Source organism: Microtus pennsylvanicus, chromosome 12, assembly GCF_037038515.1.
Source record: "Microtus pennsylvanicus isolate mMicPen1 chromosome 12, mMicPen1.hap1, whole genome shotgun sequence".
Taxonomy (NCBI): domain Eukaryota; kingdom Metazoa; phylum Chordata; class Mammalia; order Rodentia; family Cricetidae; genus Microtus; species Microtus pennsylvanicus.
The window spans coordinates 58,280,854-58,301,723 of NC_134590.1; the positions used below are offsets into that span (position 1 = coordinate 58,280,854).

General features: G+C 46.2%; 1 protein-coding gene across 1 annotated transcript in view; it reads left to right on the forward strand.

Annotated features, from left to right (window-relative positions):
- The window catches only part of Clnk (cytokine dependent hematopoietic cell linker), a 166,085-nt gene that overhangs the window by 70,731 nt on the left and 74,484 nt on the right, over positions 1 to 20,870 (forward strand). The window contains exon 3 of the mRNA XM_075943700.1: positions 18,195 to 18,223. Within this exon, the coding sequence (XP_075799815.1) occupies positions 18,195 to 18,223 (29 nt within the window). The remainder of the gene's footprint in view (positions 1 to 18,194; positions 18,224 to 20,870) is intronic.

Genomic DNA, 20,870 nt, shown 5'->3' on the forward strand with positions numbered 1-20,870 from the left:
GTGACTTTATGTTGTCAAGAGTGTCTCACGCAAGAATGAATGGAACTCTCCGGCCAGCCTGATCTACATAGCAAACTCCAGGACAGCCAGGGCTACACAGAAAGACCTCATATCAAAACAAAAAATAAATAAAATAAAATAAAAGGTCATTGGCTCCATGAGCTGACTTTTGTGCATATCATCTTGAAAAGCTGGATTACAATTGTCTTTGAAAAGATTCAAGAAGCTTTCCTGAAAAGATAGCGTCAAACACTTAAATTCAGAGAATTTTTGTCTGAGTGTAAGCAATCTAAAGCTCATTTCAACAAAAGACTTGACACATTGCCTAAGGAAGGGGAAACCCCTTAGGGAATTCCAAGAAAGAAAATCTCCTGGACTACCCAGGGAGTAGAAAGGCTCCTGTGAGGTGCGATATTTTGTTAGGTGGTGAAGACCAGAGTAAGAAACTGTACAGCGGTACTCAGTACACTGTAACGACAGTGGGTGGACCAACAGCTGAAGATTGCCTACATACGACAATGGGCTGGAAGGGGGCTCCACCTTGGTGAGTCCTCATTTTGTTAGGGCGAGCCACTGCGTGTGTATTCCCCCAGAGTGCAAAGAGAGCGTTCCAGATTATTCCGCGTTTAGCCCCACGTGTGTGCGGTGGGAAGTGCACACTCTGTATGCAGTTCCACTTCGTGCAATGAGGGCTTACAAGGAGCCACACTGCATGTCATTTTTCATTGCGCAGTTCCTGCCATGCAAATGGCAGCGCCTTAGTGGTCGTGGGGGATGGCAGGTAGCTTGCTTGGCTCTGCTATTTTGCTGTTCGACTCTTGGGGTAGAAGAAGGTCACAGCTGTCCTGCTTGGGAATGCTTTCCGAATGAGGCCAACATGGCAGACCCAGTCCTTTTCTGGTTGCTCCATGGGGGCCGTCCCTCCACATCATGGAGTATATAGGAAAGAAAGAGACTTTCTATGTGGACAAAGAAAGTCTGGTGGTGGATGGTAGGATAAAGTTAGAGTAGAAGGTGGCCAAATAGCTGCTGAAGTTCTGGGAGCCTTGCGTAGGTGAATATGGTATTTTACCGGCTAAGTGGGACTCCAACTGAGATCCCAAGAGGCATTGCTGCTCATGAGTAAATACCTTCCTCCATGTTTGAATACATGGGCCATGAACGAAGAGTTTTGTATCTGAAGCTTGACCTCAACAGTAGGTGCATGTAAGCATGGAAAGAAAGATTTTGATTTCTGCCAAGCACAGTGTGTACCAAGGCTGTTTTCCAATGCTCACAGTTAACCACCAACATCCTAGTATCAGCATTTTGTAGGTTATCGTGAGGGATAAGTGTTTAACACCTTGAAGAGTGGGAACAAAGAATTACTGGGGACATCATGACATAGAAAGATGTGTCCTGGTCTGCGGAAGCTGTGCAGAGTTTTGCTAGAACAAAGTTTTGCTGGGAAAAAGTCCAAAGCTAAGGATGAGGGCATAAGCTTTTGCACGGGTCTAACGCTAGCTGGTAAGGCTACGGTTGCTGCTGTAAAAGGATGCAATGGAATAGAAAATTCAGTTCACCTGCAGAAAATATTGAGCAATTAACTGGCTAACAAGGATGCAGCCCCTGCATTTGGGGAAAGCTAAATTCCCATGGGAAGACGTCGCAGGGCACAGCCCCAAGGAGAGAAAAGACTGGAAGATGAAAACAATTCTACAGCTCAGTTTCACACCAGGAAAAGCCCACATTGGCCAAAGGTCTTCTCTTTCTTCGATGTTTCTTGGTCTCAAGATAAAAGACACTTTATTATATATTCTTTTCTTTATAAAATAATAAGGACATGAAGCTAAAAAAAAAAGCAAGAAATACAAATAGAAACAGCCATATAGCTAAATAAACTATGTACGAGATCTGGAATGTAGTCTCATATCTGTGTAACCGATGAGCACACTTCATACCTGGTTGAACAGTCTATTATGCTAATGCAAAAGGGTAACTTTTACCTCAAAGGGGCAAACCAACACTACGGAGTTTAAAGGAAAAGCCTACCTGACAGAGAAGGCGAGGTAGTCAGAGAGTGGGGGAGCTGATGACATTAAGAAACAGAGAGGAGATAATGAATGGGAAGAGCCTAAGTCACCTCAAGACCTGTCTGCCGCCACCCACTTTTTCCCCCCCGCTGAGTCCCAGATGCCCTCATTCCTGTCAGTTGAGCTCCAAGCATTCAGACACGAGAGCTGAAGGGGGAAATTTCACATTTAGACTACAGTAAAGCTGTTAGTTTAATTACGCCTTCACATAGCCCTTTTTCCACTCACACACCCAGACCTCAAGAACATGAACATTGCAGTGCCTGCTACCCACATGACAACTGGCACCTACCAAGTCCACTCTACAGAACTGGCTTCAGTTAGAGCCATCTAACAGTAATGAGGACCTACACAAGGAGGGAGTATGAGGAAAGAATGAAACATAAAGAAAGGTGGTATATTTATCAGTGTTCTCTAAAGGAACAGAACTGATAGAATGGATATATATATATATATGCATATACATATGTATATATGGACATTGTGTATATATATATACATATGTATATGTATATATATATGTATATGTATATATATATACAGAGAGAGAGAGAGAGAGAGAGAGAGAGAGAGAGAGAGAGAGAAAGGGGTTTTATTAAAAATGGCTTACAGGCTGTGGGCCAGCTGTTCCAAAATGGCTGTCTACCAACAAAAGGTTCAAGAATCCAGTAGTTGTTCAACCCATGAGGCTGGATACCTAAACCAGTCTTTAGTACACACCATAATCCTGAAGAAGTAGGCTCTAAAGTCAGTGAAGGAATAATCTTGCCAGTGAGAGAAAAAACAGGCAGGCAAAAAGGGGCGGGGAGAGAGAGAGAGAGAGAGAGAGAGAGAGAGAGAGAGAGAGAGAGAGAGAGAGAAGACACTCAACCTTTGAAACCTTAAAACTCACCCATCCCAGTGACACACTTCCTCCGAAAGGCCACACCTTCTAATCCTTTCGAAGAGTTCCACTCCCTGGTGACTAAGCATTCACATGTGTGTGTCTATGGGAGCCATTTTTAGTGAAATCACCCCGGGTGATAAAGAAATATGAGATGGGCCCCAGTGCACAATGACACAGGAGGAAGGCTCAAGGGGAAAGAGGAAATTAAAGGTAGCTTAGCCAAACCAGACAGGGCTGGGTCTGGAGTGGGGGCGGGGGATGGATAACCTGAAGGGAAGCTGAGGAGGTGATCACCACAAAGTGCATCGGTTGATCCTCTCACTGTGCCTGTTTCCTGGCAAGTCCGCGGCACCTCCAGTTTTTCTGGAGCACACAGAATACTGTGTGTAACAACTAAGTCTGGGTTCCTTCCCTGGGGATGCTTAAAGAGACAATGACAAGTCAATGGACCAGAGCTTAAGAATGCAGGAGTGATTTATTTTACTACTTAGGTGGGGTGCACCGGATGACTCCTGTGGGGTTCAGCCGGAGCCAAATGACTGGGGCTTTAACAGGGTGCACGGCTATTCTTACGACTATTGTAAACAGCACCAGCGCCCCCGGGTCCAGTGTCCATGCCTGTCCAAGGTCACATTTCCACTGAATACAAAACAATTTGGAATCCTATGATGGCATTTTCTGCGATAGCTGAGATGTTCTTTTTATGGCTGTTTTGTTTTTGTTGGTATTGGCGTTGTTTGGTGTACGTGTCTAAAATCTGAGTTCCGGGGAGTGATTTAAGGCAGAGAGAGGCATGGCAGGGAGGAAGTCTATTAATGACCCCTGCTCTCTGAGAGCGAAACAGACTTTAAATTTGTTTTCCAGGTTTGTTACTCTCTGCCTTCACTAACTCTCTTCAGAAAGGTTCCTCCTCCCCATTCTCCACTCTCCCTCCCCAACCCCTCTCCTGTACCTCTTGGCTTTTGGCCTGGGCTAGCCTGCTGGTCCCGGCCCTTCTGCAGCACACTGATACCAGGGCAAGAGATGGGCCACTCACTGGATGTGTAGCACCTGCTCTGCCACCAGTCTGCTTGCTCCCCTAGAATCAACTCTCCACTCTCAGCCTGCTGTTTCCTTGCCTTTTACAAAAGCTAAGACGGAAATTTGCCCACACGGTGCCAAGTTGCGATAAACATGAAATCCATCCATATTACTGCTCAGCTCTCTTCTTAACGTTAAGAAGATCAAAACTGATTTCTACAGAGGTCAGAGGGTGCATCTAGCCAGCTGAGTTCCTGAGGAACCTAGAGAGAAGCTGAGACAGTTCCCAGAATCTTCATCTGCCTAAATGGACTGATGAAAACCAACGCAAAGAGTGTTGTGTGGATTGTCAGAGTTCGGAACCGATGCTCATGTCCCAGAGGAGGGTGAAACAGGGCACCCAGTTCAGTGCAGGGGCCAGTCAGTCTCCTAGTCATGGAGACACAGAGGACTCTGGGCAGCAAAATCCTTCAGGACTGTGTATGAATACTGGCAGATGGTTATATATTATCTGTGGATATATTGGTTATCAATCAAGCATTTCCAAGTACAGACGGGGGTAACTCAGCCTGTGCTGTAGGAGAGATACCCAGGATATACCACACCCTCAGTCCAGGACCTACCCAGTGAAAAAGTGAGCAGCCATGGGCACACACAGGTTGCTCTGATAGAGTTGTTTGGTCAGGGAAGGCCCGCGCTCCAACTACAGTCAAAGTTTCATGCACCTGCCCCTGCTCTCTTCTTCAGTTACTGCCTTGGATGGATAAAATCCAATAGCTATTTGCTGAGTGAATGAATGAATGAATGAATGAATTTACAAACAAATGAATGGCAAAGAATAAATGCTGAAGGAACTCAGAGAGGAAGCAATAACTGGAGGAATTCACAAGGAAGGTGTACTGAACTTGGCCTAGAAGAGTGGCAGGTATTTCCAGATACCGAGGAAACACTGAGTGATCTATTTGAGCGTGTGGAAGTGTGAGAAGGAACAGCTCACGGGCCACAGAATAGAACCCAGCAGAGGGACAGCTGGAGAATATGGTGACATCAGTGGCATTTGAGGACTCTGGGGCAGGAATCAAACTGTTGTATGATGTGGGAGTCCCCTCTGTGTGCTGTGATTACCATTAATGAATAAAGAAACTGCTTTGGACCTATAGCAAGGCAGAACTTAGGTAGGCAGGGAAAGCTAGGTTGAATGCTGGGAAAAAGAAAAGTGGAGTCAGAGGGATGCCATGGAACCGCTGAGAGAATCAGACATGCCGAAACCTTAGCTGGTAAGCCACTGTCAGAAATTACTAGAAATGGGTTAAACTAATATATAAGAGATTAGCCAATAAGAAACTAGAGCTAATGGGCCAAGCAGTGATTTAATTAATACAGTTTCTGTGTGATTATTTTTGGGCTAAGCTAGCCAGGTGGCCAGGAAGAACAAGTGGCTCTCTCCTCCCTCCAACAGTTTTGGATGAGGATTTGGATTTTATTTTGCAGAAACAGTGATCTGGGGAGGATTCTAATGTATATGAGCTGGGTATGTGATAGTGTTCTTGCCGAGGTTCTGAAGATGGGTGGAGCCCAGGAGACCAGAAAAGAAGATTCGAGGGGAGAGGAGAATGGATATGGGATGGGAGTGGGGATGAGAGCAGAGATCTGGGAGAGAGGAGTTGAGAAAGGAGATGCTAGAGGCTGAGCTGGAGATACGAAAAATAGAATTAAAACTGAGACTGGATTATGGGGTTCAGAGTTAAAAGGCCTTTGAGAACCGACGTGTTAGGATCTGGTAAGTGAGTGGAGGGGACACCCATGCTCAGTGCCCAGGATATTCATTTAAAAGTTAAGTCCTGCAGAGTGGCACCTCCCAAAAATGAAGGCCTGGGTCTGTCAAAGGGCACTCATAGAAAGATCTAGAAAACAGTTGGTCATTCATGTTCAGAACTTAGAAGAAACACTAATGTGTGGGTAAGATTTATGAATCAGTTTTAACTCAGGAGGAAAAATAATAATGATATAAAAAGATACAAGGGATAATGCAATCATACAATCATTTTTAAATAATAGAGAAGAATTGGAATGGGTAATTCAGATGATGAACTATAGGATCAAGTTCCATAGTGACAATTCCCTCCCTGCACAGCATACTTACCATGTGGTATCCTGTGGTCTGCACACAAAATACCCATTGGAGAGGGAACCTCAGGCAATCCTGAGGTTTTTCCTAGAGGCCAAAAGTCCTGTGTGCATTCCCACATACCCACATAGGTCCAGGGTAGGTCAGGTACAAACCCAGGCCCAGAAAGACAAATCTTCATGTCTCTGCAGTGGTGGAGATGGAAGCTCAATGGTTTTGCCAAACAAGCTTTTATACCTTAAAACAAAGGTAGGGGGCTGGGGAGATGGCTCAATGGATAAACCGTTTGCCAGGAAAGATTGAGGACCCGAGTCCCCAGAAGCCATATAAAAGCCGGGAATAGCTGCACATATCCATAACCTCATCAGTGGGGGTGGAGGGCAGAAAAAGATGGAGAGCTGGAACACATTGACCCACCAATACAGCTGAAATAATGAGCCCTACACACAGTGAGAGATCCTGCCCTGCCCCCCAAAAAGAGCCAAGTGGGACTAGCAAGATAGCTGAGCAGGTGTACGTGCTTAATGCCAAATCCGACATCCCCAGAAGCCACGTGGTGGAAGGAGAATATCAACTTTCTCGAGCTGTCCCCTGACCTCAGTGCATAGGCTGTGTGCGTGATGAGCACATGAACACAGTAAATGAGACATGGATGTCCACCTCTGGCCTCTGCATATGCATATATGGATAAGCACGCTCTCTCGCTCTCTCTCTCTCTCCCTCTCTCCCTCTCTCTCTCTCTTTCTCTCTCTCTCTCTCTCTCTCTCTCTCTCTCTCTCTCTCTCTCTCTCTCTCTCACACACACACACACAAACCTACACAGTAAACAAATATGTAAATAGAAACGTGAAATAAAAACTCGGCCCGAAACCACAAAGGAGGAAGCCTGCAAGGTCAGGGTGGGGACGGGGTGCTTGACAGTGGAAGCAGAAGCTGACAAGGGAAGACAAGGCTCATCTCCGAACAGGCCTCATGGCAGGGAGTAGACAGTGTTCATAGACAAGTTAACCCAGGCAGAGAGAAGAGGAGGTTGTAAAGTTAGGCTGGCTAACTATCTCGTTGTCATGGAGCAATTGTGCAAGGAAAAAAATCCCAGGAAGCATTTGATAAAGCCCAGGAAATGTCTGCAAAGAAAAGAGAATATGATGAACCCAACTAATTAGATGAGCTAAGGATGCATAACAATGATGGCTTATGATAGCAAATGTATTTAATGAATTTTAACAAATTAACTCAATTTAAAATCATTTCATCTCTTTGTGGAAAGTGTCTTAGCAGAGTGCCTAAACATTACTTGCATCAGAGCTGTGCTTGCCAAACAGTCTGCCTTTCTGTGCAGAATGATGCTTGCTAGACTTGTCTCAAATTCATCTGACACAGTGGAGCAGCTAGACTTGTGCCTGACTCAAGTCGCTGCCCCCACAGTAGCTTAGCAGCCTTCTGTCAAGCTCCCAGCAGAGGTCCATGCTCTTCTCTTTAGGGATGAGCAGAGGGACTTGTGGAGCTTAAGGAAGACAACTGATGTGGGAGACAGCCTCATCTTCGCCCTGACCTGGCACTTCCACCGTCCCACATCCTGTCCTCTCAAACAGTTTGAAGCAGTTAAGTTTCTTTAAACGTGTTTTTAGCCCCTGTGGAATTGCAAAGAAAACGTCAGGAAGAAACATGAGGCATTAATTACTCAAATCTGACTGGGGCTTGGGGGGGCTGTTTCTATGAATGAAAGCACTTCATTAATTTTTTCCTCCAGCTCCTTGCTGTTTCCCCAGCTATAATCTATTTTTTCTCATCCCAGGGGCAATAAAAGGACAACAAAAGAAGGATTCAGTGATTTGAGTTTCCAGAACCTCTCTCTGCTGAAAAATAGGTCAGAATGTTTACTTATTTATTATCAGAGAAGCAAAAGTTTTAATTCTGTGACAGACTAACTGACCATCAAACATACACAGAGACAGACACACACACGAAATAACACACAGACACACATTCACACACAGTGCTACACAAAGAGAAACACACACACATAGATACTCACACAGAAAGACTTATACACACATACTCACAGAGAGAGACTCAAATACACACATACACATACACACAGACTCACACACATACACACAGACTCATACACACACACACATACACAGAGAGCAACTCAAATACACACAGACTCATAAATACACAGACATACTCACAAAGACTCAAATACACACATACACATACACACAGACTCTCTCACACACACATACACACAGACTCACACACATACACACAGACTCACACACACACATACACACAGACTCACACACACACATACACACAGACTCACACACATACACACAGACTCACACACACACATACACAGAGAGCGACTCAAATACACACAGACTCACACACACACATACACGCAGACTCAGACACACATACACAAGGGCTCCTACATACATACTCACAGAGAGACTCAAATATACGGACTCACATACACATGCACACTGACTCATACACACACAGAGACTCAAATACACACAGACTAATGCACACACACAGATGCACAGACTCACACACACACATACACACTGACTCATACACCCACATACAGAGAGAGAGAGAGAGAGAGAGAGAGAGAAAGAGAGAGAGAGAGACTCAAATACACACAGACTCACACACACACACACATAGACACTGACTCATACACCCACATACAGAGAGAGAGAGAGAGAGAGAGAGAGAGAGAGAGAGAGAGAGAGAGAGAGAGAGAGAGAGAGACTCAAATACACACAGACTCACACACACATCACAATGTTCTTCTCGTTGGTTTGCTTCTCAAAGGACTTGAGGTAGGCTGACCAGACAGCTAGTGTGTGAAACACACCTTGGCTGATGGGGCTGATGGGCCTCCACAGCTTTGCTTGTCAGGGTTCTTCTACAGTCCACCCAAGCCTCTAAACAGCCCAAGAGAGACACTTTAGGGATCATCTGTCCCTCTGCCCCTGAGTGACTGGAACAGGGGGTCGTGCTGTCTCTCTGCCCTTGAGCGACTGGAATAATGGGTTGTGGACCCTAACACTGAAACCTGGTGCTTGGAACACATAATTCACCCAAGTCTGCCAGAGATGACCTCTCTGCCCAGCAGCACTGAAGTCCTCCAGAGGTGGTCTCTCTGCCCAGCAGTACCCAAGTCCTCCAGAGGTGGCCTCTCTGCCCAGCAGCACGCAAGGTCTCTTATCTATCAAGTGCTGGCACCCCTCATCTAGTTCAAGTCAATCCTTTCGTGTGCTCTCCAGGTCCTACCACGCGCCACCTGCTGCAGCTCTGAGACCCTAAGGCTCCCTGGAATAAGTGAACTCCCTCTGCACAGTGAACAAATGTCCTCAAGACAGAATAGACAAGTTGTTTTTCACAAACATTTTAAGAAAAGGGAAATTTGTAGCTGCATTCAGACTTCTTTAATGTTTATATTACACACATTTGAATAATGCATTTGAAGTCTGTTTTTCTTATTTCTTGACAAAAGCAAGAGCTGAGAAATGGAAGGGTTAGAAGCCTTCCTTCCAAGAGAGAGCGCTGAAGCGATTACATACATCAAAGTAATATTTACAGTTACATTTTGGGGGGAAAAGACAGAGAAAAAAGAGGAGTGTTGTTTTTTTTCTTTTTTTTTCAGAAGCAAATTATTTCAGGATGTGTCATAGCACGCTCAAGATATATTAAAAAGAGCAACTGATGATGCTTCCGCAACCTGTTCCAGGCCATTTATAAACCAATTTTTTTAAAATTCCCATATTCACACAAATCTCTGTATCACTGCATATTTTATAATGAAAGCATTATATGAATATAAATTAGTTTTTGAGATATATAAATCAAATTAAAATGTCTGAAAATGACATATTTTGGTCCACTCTCTTACTTTAGTATCTGTTAAATCAACGTGTTCCTTCCCCATAAAACGGCAATCACTGGCATTGATCAAGGGAGGAGAGGGGAAGTTGCCGATGGGCAGGGTCACAGTGCATATAGAGTCATCCAGGCCTGAGCTGAAATCTCAGCCAACTTGCTAACTGATAGTGTGGCTTCCAGCAGCTGTCTCCAGCTGTGGACTTTAGAAATGTTACCTGGGAAAAGTTGATTCTCCTTCATGGCTGAATCCCTTTCACTCAAGACTTTGTGGTATTTGGAGAGTGAATCCATGGTCGCTGCACTATTCCTGGATCATAGCAGATTCTCAATAAGTAATAGTCAGGGGGTATTCAATAGAAACTAGGTTGCACCTGAAGCACTTATTAAGTAGCTCTGAACCCTGCCAATCATCTTCTCAGTCTACCATTCAAAGGTGAGAAGACTGAAAAAACAGCCCCGAGGCTACCCAGCTAGTTGTAACATGATAAACGGCAGAGCCATCTTTATTAATAAGATAGAAAACAGCCCTGGTACCCACCTCTTGCTGCTTGCACGTCTTTGAGCATGGGCATTAACTCTCCACCCTCCTTCAAGTTTTCTTGATAAGGTACATTGCTAAGCTTAACACTAGGGCACACATGGACAATATGACCTAGGCTACGCAGACCAGTCCCACATCCATTGTCTGCCTACAGTACTAAGGTTAAGAGAGCCCTGCAACCTTTCAAAGTATTTACCTGGCTACGTTGACAACAACCATTTCTCTTGTGTGTCATTTCCTATGAACACAGACGCAGAAGCACTGGTGAGTGCCACACTCAATCAGTATCTGGCACTAGCATGCATCAGATACCCCAAGGGGAGTGTGCAAATACAACTTTCACGAGTTTGATCTGAAATAGATACCTTTATTACATGGCAGAAGAGAAGCAGACCCTATGGGGGCCCAGAAACCTAGCATCTGTTGGTCAACCAAAGGGCTAGCCACATCCAGACTCCACCAAGAAGCAGGCCCAACACTCCAACCCCTGTCTTCATTTTCCACAAAGGAATTCCATCCCTCTTTCCTATCCCAAATTTGTAGTAACAGTACTCCGGGGGACAAGGTACAGATGGCTGACTTCCAATCCTTAGGAAACAGGAACCTCTTTTATTCTATGCACTAGGATGCCCTCTGCTGAGCTCCTGAGACCATGTAAGAACAGGTGTGAGCTGCTAGCACCTTTGTGGGTCTGCTCGCCTAGACTCTGGTTTTCTCTTGTGGTACGCAGCTGCTCAAGGATGTCATAGCACTGAGAGGTTCCAGGGCTCACTCCGTGCCTCCACTCCGCTGTAGAGACGATCGGGCAAGAGATTCGCTAGAAAAATCTTCACTGTACATCCAATACATGCTCAGAGTATGCAAGCACCCACTGGGGGTCTGCTAGCTTTTCTCCAAACCAGGACAGGCTCTTAGTTGTCATTGCCAGATAAACATCTAAGGAAAGGGACAAAAGAAATGTAGATAAAGTCAAGACCCATGGCAGCTTAATAGTGCTGATAACCCGGGTTGTTGGAGACGTCACTGTGCCCAGAGTTTTCTACAGTGTCAAGTATCTATTGAGTGCTTAAATGGGTGGCAAAAGGATCTCTGACCTGGGAACACAAATGGCAGGGAGGAGAGTGGGAATGAAAGGCAGGGGCCAAGCAGGGAGGGCCAAAGAGAGGTGACAAGGATTTCTAGCTCTTCAGTTCACTGAAACAATGCCGCAGCTATAGCGGGTGTGACAAGCCATCCTGTGGTCTGACTCACCTGCTGTGGTACCCATCCAGGTGATCAACTTCACCTTCAGTTTTCAGCCTTTGCCACGGACATTCTCTGCTTACCTGCAGAGGACTGTCACTCTCGAGGACATGCTCTGTCCGCAGAAGTTCATCAGTAGAGGCAGCATGTGACTAAGCCCATCTAGCTTTCCAGCCCCTCAGAGATGCATGCTTAGAGGAAGAAGTTGTCCAAGAGCTGGAGGAGGGGTTGTCTGGATGCTTCCTAGGAGAAGGAAAGCTCATGGAGGTACGGGTGGTATCGGACATGGGGACTTCTCAAGGCATTTGCCCCAAACCATGTTCACCGATGGACCAGATGGAAGATTCTGGAATCGAAGAGTGTTGAGTGTGTGAATGTATCAAAATAACCACAGAGACATACAGTTGTTATGTATAAAAGAGGAAGGTTCTGGGAACTCGCCAGGGAAGTCTTTAAGACTTTATTAAACAGAGATGATTTCACCATGAACGAATTTCACCAGCTTCCAAGTATCAGGAAATGGAAAGCCTTCCCCAGTCTCTACTCTAGTGAAAATATAGACCTCCCCTTTCAAGGGAATTCAGATGCTTTTTATAAGGAAGAGTCCTACTGTGTTTGGATACTCTATTGGCCTTGTTAGGATAAGATATGGTCTGCAAAGCATCACTAGGCCTACATCCTCATGGGATGTTCATGATCCATGCTTCCCTTAGCATGTGCATGCTACATGCATTCTCTCACCCATCTCCTTCCTCCTGCTGGCTCACCAACATGCTTGTGCATATGGGCCAAGCTCCAGGGACCATATGAAGTGCCTATCTCCTTTTAGGGGTCACTGTAGTTAGTCTGAGAATTCAAGATGGGATCTATTCCAGATGTGTGGTTGAATTCAATCAAATAAGAGTAAGGTATATGTCCAGGCAATAAAGGAGATTTTGTGGTCACTTGGCAAATAAGGAAGACACTCACATCCATCCACTATGCTCCCCCACACACACTACTGGAAAGCCCACTTGGCCCCTTTTTTAACCAATCCTGTGTGTTCCTGTGTTACCTTCCTGAGATATAGTTCTGCATGTCTTCGCCATGCCCAACACTCTGCTATGCCTCGGTCGCGCCAGCCTGCTAACGGAGTCCTGCAGGTTCTCTACCCACAGAGCACGCTGCGTGTGTCCAAACCTTAGCCCCCACAGTTCTCTAGTGGGAACTTCCTCCTCTGAATGGAGAGTCACCAGCCTGGGTGTGTGAAGCAACACACCTTTGACTCCCGGGGAAACTACCCACAGTCATCACGCGTGAAATAAAAGGAATCGCGAGTATCTTTACCACCCCATTTGACACAAGCATTCTATAAGAGCCCGAGTGTGGGGATAAAGATACTGTTCCCCTGTGCAAGGCCTGTGTGAGATCCTTTTTGTAACATGCTCAGTTCCTACTGTGGTTATTCAAGTGAAGAGGGGGAGGTACCAAACTTAGAAACCCGTGTTCTCCTTCATGTCTCTCTGTATTTAAAATGAGTTGAGTAACTCCTAAATATATCAATTGTCTTTCAAAAGCTACAGAATTTTATTCTGGAGTAACCTTCCAATTTCGTGAATAGTGCTTAAATAAGTTGTAAAGTTCCACTCGGTCACACTTGAAAGCTTGGGAGATGAAGCAGACTGATGACGTAAGATCACATGGATCATGTCCCTGGGTTTGCTGCCAAATTCCAGGGGACGATGAGTTATTAGTCTCTATTCAGGAGCCAACCCTGGAGGCAGGGCTGGGTCCTATAAAGATGGGACCCAGATAACACACCAGCTACACTGTGTTCCCGCAGATAGGAAGGACACAGGAACACACTGTCTGCATCATCACATCCAGTGTGCTAGGCAGCAGGAGAAGTGGGGGAGGGGAGAGTTTGTTTCAGTATCCTTTAAAAATTAAAGCTCATTAAATGCATTAAATTATTTAAAAGAATTAAAAATTAAAAAATAATTCCAAATATAAAATCTACGATAAAATTACATATTGGAAAACCACAGACATGGGAGGGCCAACCTTGACCATTCTATAGTTCGTGGATCTGCCTGTCACAGTGATGACACCTGCCACACACACCGGAAATGCCAAGGAAGGAAACCCTGCTTCCTTCAGGCCCAGATGTGGAAGGGAGCCTGGAGTCCAAAGGCAGAGGATGCTGCCAATCTTGTGCTCTATCCAGCTGTGGCCCCATTTGCACATGACTATGTTATTGATGCTGTTGACAAAAGGAAGCCAGAATGCATCTTGTGATTCCCTGGCAAGGGGCAGCTTGCTAACAGGCCGGCCTCTCTGGAGCACAGGCGGAGCACATCAAATCCCCGTGAAGTCGGCTAGCGGCGTCTTTCATTCGTCACCATGGGCTGTCAGGCTGCAAAGAGCATTAACACGGGAGCCTTTCCCGAGAGCTCGGCAGCTGCTAGTGTCAGGATGATGTCCACACTCCATCTAGACAAACCCACAGTGTCCAGCCTCCTCTTCCTCCATCAAGGGCAACAGTGCCAGCCTCCCCACCCCCAAGCCAATTCTCCAGCGCTCTGGATCATAGCAGCAGGCTCGGCTGGGATAACAGCCCTCCTTCCTGCTTTGCTGAGGCTTCCTTGGCTAATTCGCAGGCCTGCATTGACGCACAGAAATCCCACGGGGTGCAGAATCCCCGAGGACATGACATATGAACATCCAACCATCATTTCGGGGTCCCCGCCCAGAGAGAAGCAAAGAAGCCACCTTCAGACAGCCTTGGCAATAGGGAGGAGGCTTCCAGATGCACAGCCCTCTGCAAGCTGTGCTGCTGCTCTAGGCTTGTGAATAACAAGGAACTCAGAGGGGAAACCTGACTCTGGCAATCGCTTATTGTGCCACTCTAGGCCGGTTAAGTTTTAGTTACAGCTGCAGAGTGGAAGACAGAGATCCAATTGGCTGAAACGGATGCCAGAAACCCATGTCTGGTGCCTCCAAACAGCTCCTCTGCCCTTGTGTATTACTATTACTTGCGGATAGCATAAAAAACACATAACATGTGATCAGCTCCCCAACATCCAGCTGTGCACACAGTGCCATTAACTATGGGCACACGGCAGCCGCTAGATCATCTCTAAGACCCGTTTTCTTGCAAAAAACCAAAACACTGTGCCCTTGAATGGCCCATCCTTCTCCTGCCCCTGGCAGCCTCCCTTCCACTCTGTGTCATCGTAACAGCGATGCTGGATAGTATTTGTCTCTTCGCAGCATCTATACAGTGACATCTATGGCTTTCTGTAAGTCAGAAATAAAAATAGGAGCTGGGCTCTTACATAGCTCTAATGCCAGTACCCGGGAAGCGAAAACAGGAGGACTGTAGAGAGTTCAAAGCAAGGCCAGCCTGGGCCATGGAGAGACCTCGTCTCAAAAAAAAAAAAAATCTGTTAATTAATCAATCCATAAATGTAAAATAAAACATTGCATTTGCAGGGCACAGAAATTGAGTAGGTAAATGTAAATAGGTCAAACTCTGCTGGAGCCAGGTCAGCGCCCAGACCCCGGCTCAATGGTTTTGCTTTTTTCTTTCATCATCTTTTGTTCAACTTACTGTGTGCCAAAGGGCCTCAGCCAAGGGTCTGAGGAGAGGGAAAACACTACCCCAGTTCCGGCCTCAGCTTTCTTGTCCAACTAGCAAATCAGACTATGTGATCTCCAGTTGCATTCTAAAGGACTGGGGAGGCCAAGTCAGAAGACAGTGAAATCAAAAGTCAGAGTCCTCCCTAGGACCCACAGAAGACTTCTCCTGGGGCTCAGAAGTCCAAGGTGCACACCTACATCTGGCCCACTTTGGAATCCTGATGTGGAGTCCCTGGGATACTTGCTCATTCCTAATGAGCTCACTGTACACAATCGCAGGATCCTGTCCTATTGCACGCGTCATAAGATGCACATCTGGGGGCCTTGTGAGGCCTAATGAAAAGTCAGGATGTCAAGGAGACCATGTGTCCAGGGCAACAGAAGAGTACTCACAGCCCCCCTCCCCCAGTAGGATTTGCTTCTCACTGCGTAATGTACCATTACTTTCTGCTGGGGCTGAGGTAACTTGAAAGGGTACCAGCTGCTAACCACAGGGCTCCAGGCTGCAGGTGCACCTTGGCTCCCAAGTGAGACTCACCACACCCCATAGGCGTGGGTAGGGAGAGCAAGCTGGAGAGAAAGCAGAGCTTGAGGTAATTTCCCTACCTCTCAGTGACTGGCTGGATTGGGCTCTTTGCGCAGCCCTGTGCCCTGTTCCTTGTCTGGGAAGACAACAGTTCCCCAAGGTCATTTGGACGATGAAGTTAGGGAAGGGATGGCATCAGAACAGGCAGGAATCTGGACTCTGGAGCTCTGGTCTCCTGGTTACGGATGCTTCATGGCTTAACTATTGTGTGCCCAGTGTCCCAGCCCCCAGACAGGCCTCATAAATATTTACACGCAGTGTGTGTTGCGATGCTCAGTTAATTGCAGCTGTGACGCACGTCGAGCGCCTCGGAGGAAAGGTGTGCGTAGGGAGGCAGGGGTTATTAAATGCACAAACAACTCGGCTCGCGGATGCAGCTGCCTTTGGAGCTTTCCATTGCCCTGGGGCTTTTCAGACCAGAGCCCGAATCTAGGGAAAAGTTGCTCCCAAGGGGACACTGTCCAAGGGTGACATTTGTGACTATGCCAAGAACTTGTCGTCAGAACATGAGCAGTGACAAGCACACGTGATTTATCAAGGAGGAAATGCAGGTAATAATTCAAACTCCTTAGCTGTCTCAGGAGTGAAACAGGTGCCATGAGGATCGAGTGTCAAGTAGGTAAAGCAGAGTCGGACCCAGGATCCCGGTGGGGAGGCACAGTGGGTGGCCGCTTCCCGTTCAGTGGATAAGAATGTAAGTTAATAGGAATCAATACAAAGCATCCAGAAAGCATCAGAGACAGGTGCCACAAGGGCCTGTGGACGCCTGCACTACTCGACGCTTCCCTTTGACTAGATTATTGTCTGTCCGTGAAGATATTCAGAGCTGGCACTGAGTTGCTAGAATGGATGGGTTTTGCAATCTTGTTTACAGTCATCAAAATTAACAAGAACCTAAATCTGCTCCAAAAGTGTCACATAGCCCACAAATGTGTTTTTCAAAGACACTGCATAATGAAGTGTCACAGTGACATCCTACACACTCTGATATAAAGACGTTTAAACACCTATGTATCTCAATGTATGCCTGCGGGACTGCAAGACCGTTTAGTGGGTAAGAGCACAGATGCAATCCCGATGACTTGAGGTCTGTGTCTGCAACCCACCCAAAAGCCTAGTGCAGGGACAGGCGTCTGTAATTGCAGCCCTCCTAAGGGGAGTGAGATGAGAGGTGGAGACAGGGGCATTGCCTGGCAGCTCACAGGATGGGCTGTCATGGAATATGAAGTACAGAAATGAGGGTGGGAGCAGAGAACCAAGCCCTAAGAGCTGTCTTCTGACCTCCACACATGTGCCATGACACGGGGATCACCACACACACGCACATATGCACACACACACACATATATGCAAGTGCGTGCACACGCATGCACGCATCATTCACACATACAAGATAATACATTGTTTTGACTTTAAATGCATGCATGCGTCCTCATTGCACACACATACACATACAAATACAGTGATGACTCTTGTTTATGCTCTATCTCCTATATTGCCTCTAACAAAACATTACTTCAAGCCTACAATCATACAAGCACAAAGGGTTTGCTTCCTGTTTGTATTTTACAGGCTGGGGCAGGGTGGGTGATTGCTCAGAGGGTAAAGAACTTACTTTGCAAGGAAAGGGATAGATAGATAGATAGATAGATAGATAGATAGATAGATAGATAGATAGATAGATAGATAGATAGAGGTGGATAGGTAGGTAGGTAGATAGATAGATGATAGATAGATAGATAGATAGATAGATAGATAGATAGATAGATAGATAGATAGATAGATAGATAGATAGATAGATGTGATAGAAAATTAGAACATGTTTATAATTTTATAATCCAGCACTGGGGAGGTGGAACTAAGACGACCCCCGGGGCTCACTAACCAGCCCAACATCCATGGTGTGCTCTAGCCCAATGACAGACCCTGTCTTGAAATGTCAAGGTGGACCACACCTGAGGAGCAAACTGAGATGTCCTCTGGCCTCCACATGCATGCTTACATGTGTGCACACATCCATACACATGTGAAGCTATATGTTCGTGGACACTCACACCTGTGCATCTGCACAGGTACGAACATGCATGCGCAGCGTTCACAGAATGAATGGTGAAATGCATCTTGGGAGTGCCCTCTACTGTGGAAGCAGTGAGGAATTCAGTAGCTGACACTCACGATTATTCTCTTTTCTGCCCTAGGTCATGGCTGTGCCTCAGCGGTACCAAAGGTGAGTCGTGGGTTCTGTGTCCTCTAAGTGACGAGCTAGCCTGGCCTATTGGTCTTTCCTCTCTGTTCTTTTCTGGCATTCTTTCTTTGCTGTACATGTGAAGGAGCCATGACTGCCTCTCTCTGCACAGCCCTGATGTCAGGGCCTCAGTGGAGAACACTCGGACAGCAGGGGTCCTTCAAGCAGGTGGCTGATGCTTGCATCTGGACATCTGGAAGTCTAGACCCCTTGACATGGGCTGGGCTTGTCAAAAACAGATGGCAGGGTTTTAAGAGAGAATGCATTCCAGGAAGGAAAGCCCCCAAAAGAGCAACTCGGGGAACCAGGACAAGAGCCTTCTTGTGATCTAGCCTCAGACATCCAGAGCGTCATTCCCGATGTAGCTCTGGATTACAGGCAAGTCATTAGCCTAGATTTCAGAAGATGCAGCCATCCAGGAATGCTGTGTTCCCATCACCCAGTAACATGCATTAGCTTCTTGTACCCCTTCCCTCCAGCTGCCCCAGAGCACAGCTGATTAGCCTGCCAGGCCCGCAACTCGGCAGATATGTGGGGATCCTGGGGCACCTCTGGTTGGTTAGTTGTGCAGCCTTGGGCAGAGTGCTGCATTGTGAGCCCGAGTTCCTCCTTTTGTGAAATAGGTAGAGACCTAAATGATTCACTAGTGCCCAGTTCACTAAACTTTCTATTGTAGGTTTTGTGTGTGTGTGTGTGTGTGTGTGTGTGTGTGTGTGTGTGTGTGTGTGTATGGCAGAAAAAATGGAAGGTCCCGTAGAACCCCACTAGAAAATGGGACTTGATTGTGAGGATCTAAGTGAGAGAGAAAATGAGCACTAGGCTAGAAGCAGTGTGCAAAGAAGTGCAGGAAGCTTGGAGAGTTCTGTGCCCAGCGCGGACAGGTTTCCTGTAGGGCAGCTTGTAGTATGCACCCTGCACTCGCCTTAACACAGGCTGCCATAGAATAGCATAAAAGTCACAGCACCGCCCCAAAGTGAAGTGGGAGACTAAACAGTGGCAGATGCTCAGCCCTCACCCTCCTCCCCTCAATCTGTCCCCGGTAAGTGCCCCTCCAGGCCTGAGTTCTCCAAGGTGGATGCCTCCAAACTATGCTGAACTCTGTGGTCTCAAATACACTATCTACTCCCCACCCTCCCATCTTCTCCCAGCCCTTACTGGAATCCTGGAGGAGACTGGAACACTCTAATAGACTTTGTCCAGGACAATAAACTTGTTTTTATTGGGGGGGTGATGGTGGGGGGAATACATTAATTAGTTGGTTGCTTGGGAACCATGAGAGTTAAACAGCATGTCAGTGTAGACGGCCATATTGCCATCTCCATCTTGGGTTAGAAGCAGAGAAGAATGGAAGGTATATAGTCTATTCCATTAACAACATTCTAGAAATACAAGGGAAAGAAAGTTTTAAAAAGCCAACTCTGATTAAAAATGTCCAGGCCTGCCCAGACACAGGTGCATCAACACCCTGCCAAAACTGTACGAAATCACAGCATGCCTATCGCAGACCACTCCGAGGCCGACAGAACCCTAACAGCCTTGAAGTCACTGAGGAAACGCACGAAGGTTGACGTCAGAGAAGGGCCATCTCGGGATAGTCACACACTCCTAGGTTCTTCCTGGTGTAGGCGATTTTTCACCAACGGATTCTTTGCAAACGTGGTGGGGTGATGAGAGAGAGAGAGAGAGAGAGAGAGAGAGAGAGAGAGAATGCCTTGAGGCCGTTTTAGCAGAGGAATGCTCACCCCCTGTGAAAGTGTTGACTGCTTGTTTGTGAAAGAGCAGGCAAGAAAACATGGTGCACAATACGCACAGGTGTATTGATGCACAAGTTGCGGTGTGTGTGGGGGTGTGTCTCACACTATGTGCATAATATGAGAAGATAAATTAACATACATCTGTGTTGTATCTCTGTGTGTCTCTGTATCTCTGTGTCTCTATGTTTATTTGTATCTGTCCCCTCTCTCCCTGTCATGTGTGTGTGTGTGTGTGTGTGTGTGCGTGTGTGTGTGTGTGTGTGTGTGTGTCTGGAAGTCTATGTGAGTGTGCCTATCTGTGCTTGTCCGTGTGGGTGTCTGTAGGAATCTCTCTAATTGTATTTGCGTGTCTCAGTGCAGGGTTGTCTGCAATCAAATATTTATATTAGTTGTGTCAGTGAATCAACATTGCTCCTCTTTTGCATATCTGTATCTTATAATTTCTTCTGAAGAAACATACGCTTTTATATAGTGGAAACAATCTATCAAAAACTGACTGTTTAACAAATCCTCCAGGCCTGGAAAAGCCGGACACTTTCTGGGATGTAAGCAATGGGCCGATGTAGCTGCCTCCTCTAGAGGCATGCATGGTGCTATATTATCCAACAATATGAACCCGTCAGTTACCTACTTCTGATGCCTAATGAATAGAATCTCGGACAAGTGACTGCCTTATTTAGAAAGTGTGTCCTCACAGGCTGGGGGGGTGGGGGTGGTCATAAGAAATACGCTGATCTATTAAAGAGACAAGAAATTTCATTTTTCCAGAAACATTTGGATTTTTCCTTCTAGTTTTCTAAGATAACGGGTATTAAAAGTTGATTACACACACACACACACACACACACACACACACTTTAAAAAGAAAAAGTAAT